The following is a 13,162-nucleotide window of genomic DNA, read 5'->3' as shown; positions in this document are numbered from 1 at the left end:
TTAATAGAAAGTTATGTGGAAGGGAAAAGTGTGGAAGAAAAAGGTGCACAAGCAGCAGGGATGACCGCAGCCTGGAGAGGATTGTCAGGAAAAGGCCATTCAAAAGTGTTGGGGACTTTCACAAGGAGTGGACTGAGGCTGGAGTCAGTGCATCAAGAGCTACCACACACAGACGGATCCTGGACTTGGGCTTCAAATGTCGTATTCCTCTTGTCAAGCCACTCCTGAACAACAAACAACGACAGAAACGTCTTACCTGGGCTAAAGAAAAACAGACCTGGTCTGTTGCTCAGTGGTCCAAAGTCCTCTTTTCTGATGAGAGCAACTTTTGCATCTCATTTGGAAACCAAGGACCCAGAGTCTGGAGGAAGAATGGAGAGGCACACAGTGCAAGATGCTTGAAGTCCAGTGTGAAATTTCCACAGTCTGTGTTGATTTGGGGAGCCATGTCATCTGCTGGTGTTGGTCCACTGTCCAGGGTCAACACAGCCGTCTACCAGGAGATTTTGGAGCACTTCATGCTTCCTTTTGCAGACGAGCTTTATGGGGATGCTGACTTCATTTTCCAGCAGGACTTGGCACCTGCCCACACTGCCAAAAGCACCAAAACCTGGTTCAATGACCGTGGGATTACTGTGCTTGATTGGCCAGCAAACCCGCCTGACCCGAACCCCATAGAAAATCTATGGGGCATTGCCAAGAGAAAGATGAGAGACACGAGACCGAACAATGCAGAAGAGCTGAAGGCCGCTATTGAAGCATCCTGGTCTTCCATAACACCTCAGCAGTGCCACAGGCTGATAGCTTCCATGCCATGCCGCATTGAGGCAGTAATTGCTGCAAAAGGGGCCCAAACCAAGTACTGAGTACATATGCATGCTTATCCTTTTCAGAGTTCCAATATTGTTCTATGTACACTCCTTGTTTTCATGAGCTGTAAGCCATAATCATCACAATTATGACAAATCACGGCTTGAACTATCTTGCTTTGCATGTCATGAGTCTTATCTCATATATTAGTTTCCCCTTTTAAGTTGCATTACTGAAATGAATGAACTTTTGCACGATATTCTCATTTTTCGAGTTTCACCTGTATAGTGATTTGCAGTTTGTTCTTTTCTGTATGCTGATAAAATCTACATCTGAATTGTTCGTTAAAAGGAATTAGTAAGCAGTAAGATTAGCCAAACCATATTTGGGGAGATAGTATGCTTTGTAAATAGAAAAAACAGACTTCCCCTTCCGTTTCACCCATTAAAATGCCTCACTCATACGGGGTCAAAAAAACCCCACCCTTTTATTTTTCTTCCTGAAAGTTAGGTTGGATCAGAAGAGGCATTTAGAAGAGGCAATTGACTGATAGTTCAGTTGAATATCCGTTGGCAACATTCAGCAAAGAAATATAACCTGTGAACTTCCTGGTGGAATTGATCCAAGAGAAGCAACTAATTTAGAGCTCCTTGTTGTAATGCAGTCCATAAGAAGGATCACAAAATATGTGTTAAGTTGATATACTTGAAAGAAACTAAAGAGCTTAAATCTTGTGAGAAAAAAATCACGGCACCAAAAACAAAAAGACATAACATTTGGAAAGATATTGGCAACCTGTTAAGAGCAGGTTCAAATCTACCTCTGCAGAATATCCTTATATGTGTAGGGAAGGAGCAACCTCTAGTGGCTCTTGAAGAGAAATGTTTAGTAGAGTAAAAGCTGAAAGATTAAGCTTTACTTGACACAGCCTGGAATCCAAGTAAGATTCGAAACTAAATCCAGGACTTTCTTTTCCTATAGCCGTTGTTTGTTATATTATTTATTACCTTTATTTTCCATCTTCATTTTATATAATCTCTATAGTTTTCTTTTTTGAATTTTTAGTTTTGAAATAGTAATTTCATGAATACAGTTAGTTTTTATAATTATAGTTGTAAGAATCAGGTTGGGTATTTCCAATATAAAATTATACTATTTAAACTTTATACTATGTCACTTTAGATATAATATCATGGAATGTTAAAGTTCTGAGATATATATCCAATAGGAGGACTGTTTAAAATATACATAAACTGGATATTTTAAAGTTTGAGGTAGCTTTTCTGCAAGGAATTCGTATTTTTCCTGACAAAGAAATATTTACTTGCTAAGGTGAATTAACCACGGATTAATATTGTAACAGTTTGAAAATGGATAGAATAATAGTAATTAAAATTCTTTAGATTTTATAAGAGGGGGGGGTGGAAATTGAGACACTGAAAGTGACTGAATAATTTTGGTGTTTGAAACGCTGGTAATTCTCATGAATTTATGGTCCAGTTAGCGATAAGCCTATTCTATATGGTTGTTTAATTTAAGGAATTTGGTCTGTATAAGGAAATACAGACTCAAAAGAAGAAACTTGTAAAAATCTATCCTGGCAAATGTTCATATTTGGATTTATTATTATTTTCTTGATCCATAGTTAATAGGTCAAGAATTGTTCTATATCTGAGGATGGTATGGTTATTAATCTGGTTACAAACTGGCACTTTTATATGTCACTATTAAAGGATCCACAATATCCACAATATACAAAAAGATTTTGCAATTTATTTTTTCAAATAAATACATTGGTAAACAAAAGAAAGATTTGGGATGTACTTAAATTTTATATACAGCATATAGGTACCTTATACATATCTGTGTACAAGAAGAAAAATAATCATATCACATTAGGAAAGTAAAGAAATCATTATTGTTGACACAGCTGATGACACCAAATAATATAAGAATGGTATAGAGTTTTTAAGTCTGCTAAACTGACATGATAATTAGCCGGCTTATAATAGAATTTCCATTGAGATCTGTTAAGCAGACATAATTCTGAAGTCTAATTGTAATGTTTTCATCATTTTTGTTTTAAAATTTGTTTCTAATACATGTTTTGTGAATATTTTAATACTGGTTTTTAAAATATGCTTTCTTTTCAGATAAGATGTGAAGGAATACGATTATTTCTTCTTTGGCTGCAAGCTCTCCAGACTAATTGTGCAGAAGAGCAGCTGTTAATTTTTGCTTGTCTTGTGCCTGGTTTTCCTGCAGTGATGTCTTCAAAAGGTCCATGTACAATCGATACCCTCATCAGCCCTCCTTCTAGTCTTCCTAATGGTTAGTTATATTCTTCTGATTTTTTTCCCTTAGGTTTCTAGATAGTGAAAGTTACTTGCTATGCTAATGAAATATTTGTCAATTGACATGAAGTGCAGTCTTGAATAACAGTTGTAATGAATGCTTCTATAGAAAAAAAGCAATAATTAAAAAAAACCTTTTAATTATTCATTTAGGAAATCTGTCTTCCTCTCATTTCCTTAAAATAAACATTTTTGTTCTTTTCATTTTGTGGGTTATTTTATTACGCCCTGATGTAATCTTGCAACAAGCTATGTGGACAGAATTGCCATCTGCATCTTCCATAGTGTTGATTACAGTATTGATAGCATAGTATTACAGTATTAATACCTAGCTTCGTCGATTGTGCAGTGTTTTTGAAAGGAAAATATCATTGTCCAGGATGTGTGATACACCTTTGAATTGTGTGTTTCTGGTTTTAGCTGGGAGCCATAAGTGACTGTGTTCTCTGGTTTTTCTACCTGTCCAATTTGGTTCAGCAGGTTGGGCATGTTACAGGTCTTGTCAGCCAAGGAATGTGAATTACCATAGCAAGCACATATATTTATTTGGTATTGTTTTAATTTTTAAAATTATTTGTATGCTTTTATGATCCAGGTCGCTCAGAGTGACTTGCTAAGATGGGTAACTACAGAAATCAAATAAGCAAGCGAGCACTGTTCTGTTCTTTGTGCCTTATAGAAGATTATTCTTGGGAACTCTCTTACTTTTTTGTATTTCGCTGAGTGGTTATTGTAGTTTGAGAAATGCCTGAATTAAACACTTGGGATACTAAGCTTGCCAACCAGTTATGGCATGACAAAAGACAATGTGTAGAATATATAAAGGTACATCATCCAATGAGTGTAAATTGGTATTTCTTTGTGTCCTTGCCAATGCGTCATGCCAGTATGTGTGGACTAGCTCAGAAAAGCAGGTGGAAAAGCAATAGCTTTTTTCACAGTTTTTCAGAGTATTTATTTTTAAGTTGAAGTGGGTTACTTTATGCATTTATTCTATGCAGTTTATAGGCTGTTTGCTGGACAATTGAAGCTGCTGTGCTATTTGTTCCTCATTCCTAATGCCTTAAAAGAGTTGAACAGGGAATGCATTTATTGTAGTGAAATCCTTGAAGGTGTCTGGCTGAAACTTGGCAGGAATTACTGTCCTGTAATTTTCATTCCGTTATTATGCCCCAAAATGAAGCAGCTGCAGTCATTAAAAGGATGCTTCTCCATTATATTCTATGGTCCAAGCTTTTAATTGAAATTCAGAATTGCTTAAATTGAATTATTTGTCTTTCAATCTTAAAGTAGAAAATTCAATCATGCCACCTGCTAAAGTTTGGACTGGACCAGAACTTGTTAACACAGGTTTGTTACATACATAATTTTTTGATAGATGAAATGTTATTTTAAAGATTAAAAGGGATCTTGTTTTCATTATAATTAGAAAGCCAATAGGCTTTCGAAAGCCAATAGAGGGAGTAGCATAGTTTGTACAAAAGCTTTTTTTGTGTGTGCAAAAAAAGGTGCCGGAATGCCATTCTGAGTGTTGTATGAGAAAAAAAGCCCTGCTTTTGCTTTAATCTTATGATTTTAAAAATATTTTTTTCTGTTGTAAATTGCCCCAAACCTCGCGATGTGGATTGCATACAAATATTATATAATTGGTAAATAAAGGTAGAACATATGTTAAATATACATCAAATGATAATATGCTTCCCTACAAAGTCAATTCTTGCTCAGTGACAGACCAAGGAGTTAACTCAGAAAGGCAAGAGGAAAATCTAGAAGAGATCTGTGCAACTTGTAGAAGGGGAAGGCCCACACTGATAAATTAAAAATCTTTGTGGTCTGCAAAGGAATGCTGGTGGGCTAATCAATGATTTGGTGACTAGAGGAGCATCTACAGTGTTGGAGCTCGTGGTCATGGTAAACCATGGAGGCACTAGGCAACATGACTTTCAGGGCAGTGGTGGTGATTTTATTACTTTTTTAAAAAAAAAAATCTGTGCTCTGTACAAGGGTGCTTGGTAGGCTGCATGTACAGGCCTGGTCTAGAATTTATTTTGGAGCATTCAACTATCTAGAGCAGGCATGTCAAACTCATTTTGTTTGAGGCAACTTCTTATAAAAGAATTGCCATTAATTTGTTTTAATAAAATAATTTAAATCAATTTTTCACTTGATTTCAAATTAAATGAATTATATTGGTTGACAATGAGATTTTTTTTAGTACAATTGCCAAATGCAATAAACTGGTTTTAGGTATATGTTACTGGAAAGAAAAAGCAATCCCTGTTGCGTTACTGATCCCAGAGAAGCATTTGCATGTATGCAGGTATCCTTAGGGTGCCATAGTTATGGATGAGAAATATTGGTTGCAAAGTTGGCATTTCTGGATGTAATACAGATATTTTGGACTTATTGTTTCTTTGCATGTTTGATATTTTTAAAAAGGCATATGCTACTGACTACGCTTATGCACATATGTAACTTCTTTTGCTAGGATACATGATCACTGCTTGTCCAAAATTTTAATATACAGATAATACCACCAGAAATTATGTTAGTCTTTTTAATAAATGTTATTGATGTTAAGCTCACCAGGGAAAACATCATATATTGTTATGTATATACTAGGTTAATTATTTAAAGACTGAAGTGCAACATAACTAGATTCTAAATAATCTATTTTTCAAAACACACAACAGTCCAAACAGTAAAATTAAAGTCCAAATTAAGAATATTTCATTCTTAAGAATTGTTTAGATTCAAAATAGTTTTCAAGAGTGTACAAAAGATACTATTTTTTTTCTAGAATCAACAAAATTAGACATATTACATTGAGAAAAATGTTTCTCATTTCTTTCCTGTTACCTTTGATTTCATTGCAGAGATGTTAACATAAGAAATACATAATTTTGTTATCTAATTTTACTTTCCAAAAGACAGAAGCAGATGAAAAATGTGAGGTTCTTTCCTGTTGGCTTTTTTGAATTAGCTGTTTTAGATTCTAAAAGTTTAGTTCCTAAAGAAGTAATCCTGTAAATAATTTTAATGTCCTCTAGTGCAGGCTCTTTTATGACTCGTGGACTTCAACTCCCACAATTCCTGAGCCAGCATGGCTCAGCTTGGAAACCTCTCCCTTTCCCCTCAGCATGGCTGGCTCAGGATTTCTGGGAGTTGAAGTCCACAAGTCATAAAAAACAGCCAAGATTGCTAGGCCTGCAATAGGCTTAGGAAAGCCAATAAGGGAGCTGTTTGGGGGGGTTTTTTGCAAAAAAAAGGTGCCGGAATGCCGTTCTGAGCGTTCTATGAGAAAAAAAGCCCTGTGTATGTGTGAATCCATACAAATGTAATTTTGTAATTGAAAGATAGAAATTTTGTCAATGCACAGATTTTCCAAGAGTCATCTAAAGGCTTTTTGGTATGTCACCCAGTCTGCCAATAACCACTGGGACCACCGCTCCCAGTTGGAGAAATTGGAGAAATATCAAGATAAGCAAATCAAAGTTAAAAGATTATGGCACAATCTTTTAACTTTGATTTGCATCTCTTGTTATTTCACCAATTCTTACTCTTCTATCCCCTGGTATTGCCACAACAATTGTCCCACTTTCTTCTTTTCAATCAGTTAAATCTAGTGTGTTATGCTCCAAGAGTTTATCAGTTTGTATTTGGAAAGCCCACAATAATTTAACCTGCTCATTTTGTACTACTTTTTCAACTCTTATGTTCCCGTAATTTTTACTGATGTGAATAGTTTTGGTGACTGTTGTTGTTCATGGTCAGTTCCTTCAGTCTTCCTGCGCAAGTCGAGTATATGTTCTATAGCAGAGGTCTTCAAACTCGGCCCTTTTATGACTCGTGGACTTCAACTCCCAGAATTCCTCAGCCAGCATGCCTGGCTGAGGAATTCTGGGAGTTGAAATCCACGAGTCATAAAAGGGCCGAGTTTGAAGACCCCTGTTCTATATGTTCCTTCAGCTTCTTTGTACAATCAACACTTTGAATCATTGGAATTTTTTTTTAATTCTGGCCTTGAACAGCCAAAATCAAGCCTTAAGTTTCTTTTCTTTTTTTTAGTATTCCAGTTGTAAGCCATTGCCTAGTTTTACGTGTATAAACTTTTATCACAGTCTTTTGTAGAAATTAATCATGTAATGCTTTCCTTTATACAGCAGTCTGTGTTATTAGCTTGGTATTCATGTTTTTTTTCCTGTACATTCTGTCCAAGTTCCAGTTTTTTTTTTATTGAAAAGTTTTACAGTACATTTTATCTTTAACAAAACAAAACAAAACCCCTCCCAACCCCCTCCCCTCTTCCCAACCCTCCCCAACACCTCCCTCCGTCCCCCTCCCCCCTCCCCGACTTCCCAGAGCTAAATACAAGGTATAAAAGTAGAAACAATCATAATCTACCATATGCAAACAACAATGAACTATTAAATCTATTGCACTTTAACTCTTATAAAATGACTACAAGCAATATAAATATCACATCAATACTTATTCAAATGCTAAATGAAACTTTTTAGTCCCATATTTATTCTGGATGTAATCAATCCATTTTTTCCACTCCACAATATATCTCTGTTGCGAATGGTCTTTCAAATACGCTGAGATCTTTGCCATTTCCGCCAGGTTGGAAACTTTTAGAGTCCATTCTTCTATAGTCGGCAGTTCTTCCTTCTTCCAATATTGCCCTACTAAAAGTCTTGCTGCCGTAATTAAATTCAACATCAACTTAGTGTCCACCCAAGTTCCAGTTTTTAAGTTGCAACAATGCTTGGTCTTGGTGGTCAGCCAATGCATGATTTTCTTCTTCAACAGATTGTTTGACTTGAAAATAAACCTCTGGCTCCATTTCTGTGGAGCCAGTATAATCTTACCAATACCACTACAAGGATGTAATGCATAATGAGAGTAGTCATGAGCTTTCTTGTTTTTCGGTCCAAACTGTCCAGCTCAGCTTGTGTCCAATTAATAATCCCAGCAGTATATCATATCACAGGTATGGCCCAGGTATTGATGGCTTTGATGTTGATTTCACCATTTCAAATTTTTCTTTAGCATTTTTCTCACACTTTGAATTTATTCTTTACTAATCACATTTTTCATTTGCCCACGTGCTTGATGTTATCCAAGTGTAAAATGCCCAGTTACTTGTAGACTTCATCCTGTTGGCTTCTGATGGCCATTCGGCATTTCAATTCCATTACCGTTTGTAATTTTACTGCACTATATAGCACATTTCTCATGATGATGGCGATGGTTGCACAGTCAGCCAGATGTTTAAATTAGATTTGGCATTTTTGTTCACCTATTATCAAGTCCTTCCCAAGGACCTGGGATAGGCAGATGTTGTTGCTATGATGATGATGATGATGATGATGATGATTTTGTAAGTGCTGCATTAAGTTTCCAAATGCAGTTTCAAGTCTGGTGTAACTTATAAAGCCTTACGTGGCCTGGCTCCTGAGTACCTTACAGACTTTCTCCTGCAAGAAGAAATTACCAGCCATTTTTGCTCAGTCTAGTGAGGAGACAGTATATACATTTTTAAAGTAAATGAATACATTAAATAATAAAATGCTAACATGCTTGCTTTTCTGGTTATCTTTTCTAAAAAAAGTAGGCTTTTTGTTTGTGACCTGATGAACTCAGCCTCAGGGTTTTTTTAATAGATGAAATACAAGATGTTGAGAACCACTGGTTTCAGGGGGTACAAATTTTATGGTATGATCATTTAAAATCTTTATATGTCTTATTTAGGGAAGATATATCCTGAAGATATAACACCACTTTTATCACATACTACTAGTGAAAAGATTGAAGACCCAACTTGCTACTTTCTTCAGATACTCTTAAAATACATGGTAATTCAGGTGAGCACGTGCATAGTAAATTTATTTCATTGAAATTGTTTAATTTATTCATGTATTCACATATTAATTCCCACAGCACTGCCTTATTTCTCATCCTATTCCTATTCCTATTCCTATTCCTATTCCTATTCCCTACATCTAAAGTAAGTTGAGGCTTTGGGGAAAAACCCTGGCATTCTTTTCAAATTAAAGTAAGGTGGTCCTTGCTTACTGACAGTAAATGGGAGCAGGAACTCTATCACTGGTCACAAGGCATGATGTTACATGACCATACCAACTTGCTGTGGCAGTTCTAGCAACCCCAGTTGCAGTCATTACATGAATCCTGTTTGGCCTCAGCATCCCACAGTCGTGATTGCCTCTTGCAGCCCCCTACCAGCTTCTCCATTAACTTCACTTGTTGGAAGCTAGCAATGAAATTTGCGAATGGTAATTACAGGACCACAGGACTCTGCAATGCTGAACTGGTTGCCAAATTCCCAAATTGCAGTCAGGTGACAATAGAGATGCTGCAATGGCTGTCATAAGTCCCCCTTGTTCAGCGCCATGGTAACTTTGAACAGTTGCTGGCTAAGTTGATGATTTTTATTAATTTTAATTTGTATGCTTTATAGGACAACATTCTAAATAGCTTAGATTCTATGTTCTCAGGGGAGGGGAGGGGGGTTTGCATTAAAAAGTATATATAGAATTTTTCATTACACAAATATTTCAGCATTCTTTCATTAACTTGAATTTTTTTTTAAATTCTGGCAAAGGCTGCAAAGTTGGAATGGAAGAATAAGGAGAACCTTGACACAGGATTTAAGTTTCTCTTTGCACTCTTCAGAAAGTATTATCTTCCTCATTTATTCCCTTCTATAAAACTAACCAACCTCTACAATCCTGTGCTTGGTAAGTAACTATTTTACCTCATTTATTTTAATAAAATTAGAAGAAAAGCCCCCGCCCCCCCAATTTTAAGATTGAAATCGTTAGAAAATAAGTCTAAGATCCAGAAAGATATTCACAGATTTGAACACTAGTCCCTAGTCAACAAAATATAATTCAGTAGTGAGAAAAGTAAGATTTTACACTTAGGCAAGAAAAAAAAAACATGCGCAGGTATACAATAGTGGATACCACTGTATAATGCTTTGATAAGACCACATTTGGAACATTGCATCCAGTTTTGGTCACCATGATAAAAATGATGTTGAGACTCTGGAAAGAGAAAAGCAACAAAACTGATTAGGAGACTGGACACTAAAACATATGAGTGGTTGTAGGAACTGGATATGCCTTGGTGGAGCAGTGGGCTAATGCCTCCTTAAGTAACACCAGCTGCCTGCAATTAGTGCAGGTTCGAGTCCCACCAGGCTCAAGGTTGACTCAGCCTTCCATCCTTCCGAGGTAGGTAAAATGAGGACCCAGATTGTTGGGGGCAATTAAGCTGACTTTGTAATAATGCCGCTTGGGGGTGTGTGTGTGAAAGCCCTAATAAGCAGGCATATACATAGAATGAAGGCTACTGCTTCATTCTATGTATGTAAGCCGCTCAGTCTTCGGAGAAGGGCGGGATATAAATGGAATTAAAATAAAATAAAAATATCAGATCTAGCAAAGAGTAGGAGTATGGGTTGACATGCTAGCAGTCTTCCAATATCTAACTGCTGTCACAATTCTCCAAAGCACTTGAAAGCAGGAAAAGAAGTAACAGAATAGATGGAAAGTTATCAAGGAGAGATCCAACCTAGAACTAATGAGAAATTTCCTGTCAGTGAGAACAATTAATCTGGAATGACTTGCCTCCAGAAGTTCTGGGTGTTCCATCACTGGAGGTCTCTAAGAAGAGATTGAACAGCAATTTGTCTGAAATGGTACAGGACAGTGATGGCAAACCTTTTAGAGACCGAGTGCTCAAACTGCAACCCAAAACCCACTTACGTATCGGTGGGTGTGGCCCATTGGGTGGGCATGGCTGTGGTGGTAACGGCAGACTGGGTGGGACTAAAAAGTTCAGTCAATCAATTCCAACTTTGCGTTATCTTTTTTCCCACGAGAAGTTGAAATTGACTGATTGAACCTTTTTTTTTTTGCACACGGCGGCAGAGGCCTAAAGTGAAAAGGTTTTATAAAACCCAGCTGAAGGCCTAGGACTGGGGTGACAGCGCGCATGCCCACAGAGAGGGCTCTGTGTGCCACAGGTTTGCCACCACTGGTATAGGATCTCCTAACATGGGCAGGGTGTTCGACTAGAAGACCTCCAACATACAGAGCCTTGGTGGAGCAGTGGGCTAATGCCTCCTTAAGTAACACCAGCTGCCTGCAATTAGTGCAGGTTCGCATCCCACCAGGCTCAAGGTTGACTCAGCCTTCCATCCTTCCGAGGTAGGTAAAATGAGGACCCAGATTGTTGGGGGCAATAAGCTGACTTTGTAATAATGCCGCTTGGGGGTGTGTGAAAGCCCTAATAAGCAGGCATATACATAGAATGAAGGCTACTGCTAAGCTTGTAAGCCGCCCTGAGTCTTCGGAGAAGGGCGGGATATAAATGGAATTTTTTTAAAAAAATCCCTTCCAATTTTGTCATTCTGCTAAATAGGTATCTTTATGTAGATAGCATTATTTTCTTGATAAGCCATATAATTCCCCTCTATTGTAAAATTTAGATTCATCCTACTTTGGAGAACAATGATACTTGGGGAAATTGGCCTACCAGATGGGCTAGTTTTGTAATCGTGGCTTCTGATTTCCAACTTAACGTTAATAAAATATTGATCTACCTTATAAAATTTCTTTTAAGATTATATTTTTTTTAAAAAAAAGTATATTTAGGGTCAAGATTTGTTTTACAAAACCATCCATGCAACTTATTTTACCTCTCTTAATTCAGATTACTCTCATCATGTACAGTTCTTATTGTATGCTTCAGCCATCCTTTCGATCTTTTTTGCCTATGAAAGCACATTATTATCTTCATTTGTATTTCCTTCATTTGTCCTGATAGCCCAGTTTACACTCTCTGGAATATGAACTTCCATTTATAAGTCAGGTTTTTAAAGATTCGATTTCATGTTTTGTGTTTTACAGAGATCCCTGGCTTGCGCCCCAAACCAGTATATGTTAGTACAACTTGTGATGGTGGAAATTTTTATAGTACAAAAATTCCATACCTGGATGCTCGTGTAACTTTTATAAAATGGCTTGTAAATTTTTTTCTGGAAAAGAAATATCTTATAGCAGAACAAACGTTCAGGAATGGTGTGGAAGTTCTACCCAGAATCATTCAAGTATGTTGCAAGTGTTATTTAGTTTAGCATTTCTGACGTTGAATCAACATCAAGTTACATTAACTAAATTGTGACTTTTATATGAGCTTGAGAACTTTAATTCAGTAAAATTTTATATATTTTGAGACCTGATACCTTAAATAATATCATGTGTCTAGTAATCAGCTTTAGTAATGGAATGACATTCTTTTAATAATTAGCATTATTAAACATTTATTTCAAGTTAGCTTTAGTTTAGATGGAAAATTAGCACCTGAATGTCTTAAGTTGTGTGCGTGTGGCATTGTGAGTTTGTGATTTTTGAAAACTTTTTAATTTTTAACTGCAGCAAAGAACAGTTTAGAATGAAAGTGTTTGCCCTTGTGCTTTACCATGTTCAAATATACTTTTTGAAAGGTTTATAATATTTTTTTAATTATTAGGTTTGTGAAATGATCACCCATATTTTGTCGCCCTCTTAACTTTGTTTTCAGATTAGCAATTTAGTACTCACAAGCACCATTTTATCTACAGAGACACACCAGAACACCCCACACTATACTCAGCCACTTCTGTTATTTCCCACCATTCACTGGCTGCAGTAAAAAATGGCAAGTAAGGAGAAGTCCCCTACTCTGGATATGTCTAATTAATAAGTATCTGTTGTTCCAAATGAGCATACTGAAAGGAAAGGGAGATGCTTGCTACATAATCTAAGGAAATCAATGAAGGCAGCAGGAATAGTGGCCAGGTTATGGCAATTGCCACTTAACTTCAAGCTATCATTTAGGATTGTCCAAAGGCTTCCATTGATAAAATAGTGGCCACTAGGTTGCAATTATTGCATAATCCCAGGATCATTTATTTATTTTATTTA

The 13,162-nt window shown here is 36.6% G+C and overlaps 1 protein-coding gene across 1 annotated transcript in view; it reads left to right on the top strand.

Annotated features, from left to right (window-relative positions):
* Positions 1–13,162, top strand: part of RALGAPA2 (Ral GTPase activating protein catalytic subunit alpha 2) — a 160,875-nt gene that overhangs the window by 14,923 nt on the left and 132,790 nt on the right. The window contains exons 6-9 of the mRNA XM_081325243.1: positions 2,964–3,141; positions 8,922–9,034; positions 9,793–9,928; positions 12,107–12,306. Of these exons, the coding sequence (XP_081181369.1) occupies positions 2,964–3,141; positions 8,922–9,034; positions 9,793–9,928; positions 12,107–12,306 (627 nt within the window). The remainder of the gene's footprint in view (positions 1–2,963; positions 3,142–8,921; positions 9,035–9,792; positions 9,929–12,106; positions 12,307–13,162) is intronic.

The sequence above is a fragment of the Vipera berus genome, assembly GCF_964194415.1.
Source record: "Vipera berus genome assembly, chromosome: 3".
Taxonomy (NCBI): Eukaryota; Metazoa; Chordata; class Lepidosauria; order Squamata; family Viperidae; genus Vipera; species Vipera berus.
The sequence above is the reverse complement of the archived record's forward strand: the minus strand, read 5'-3'. Positions and strand labels throughout refer to the sequence as shown.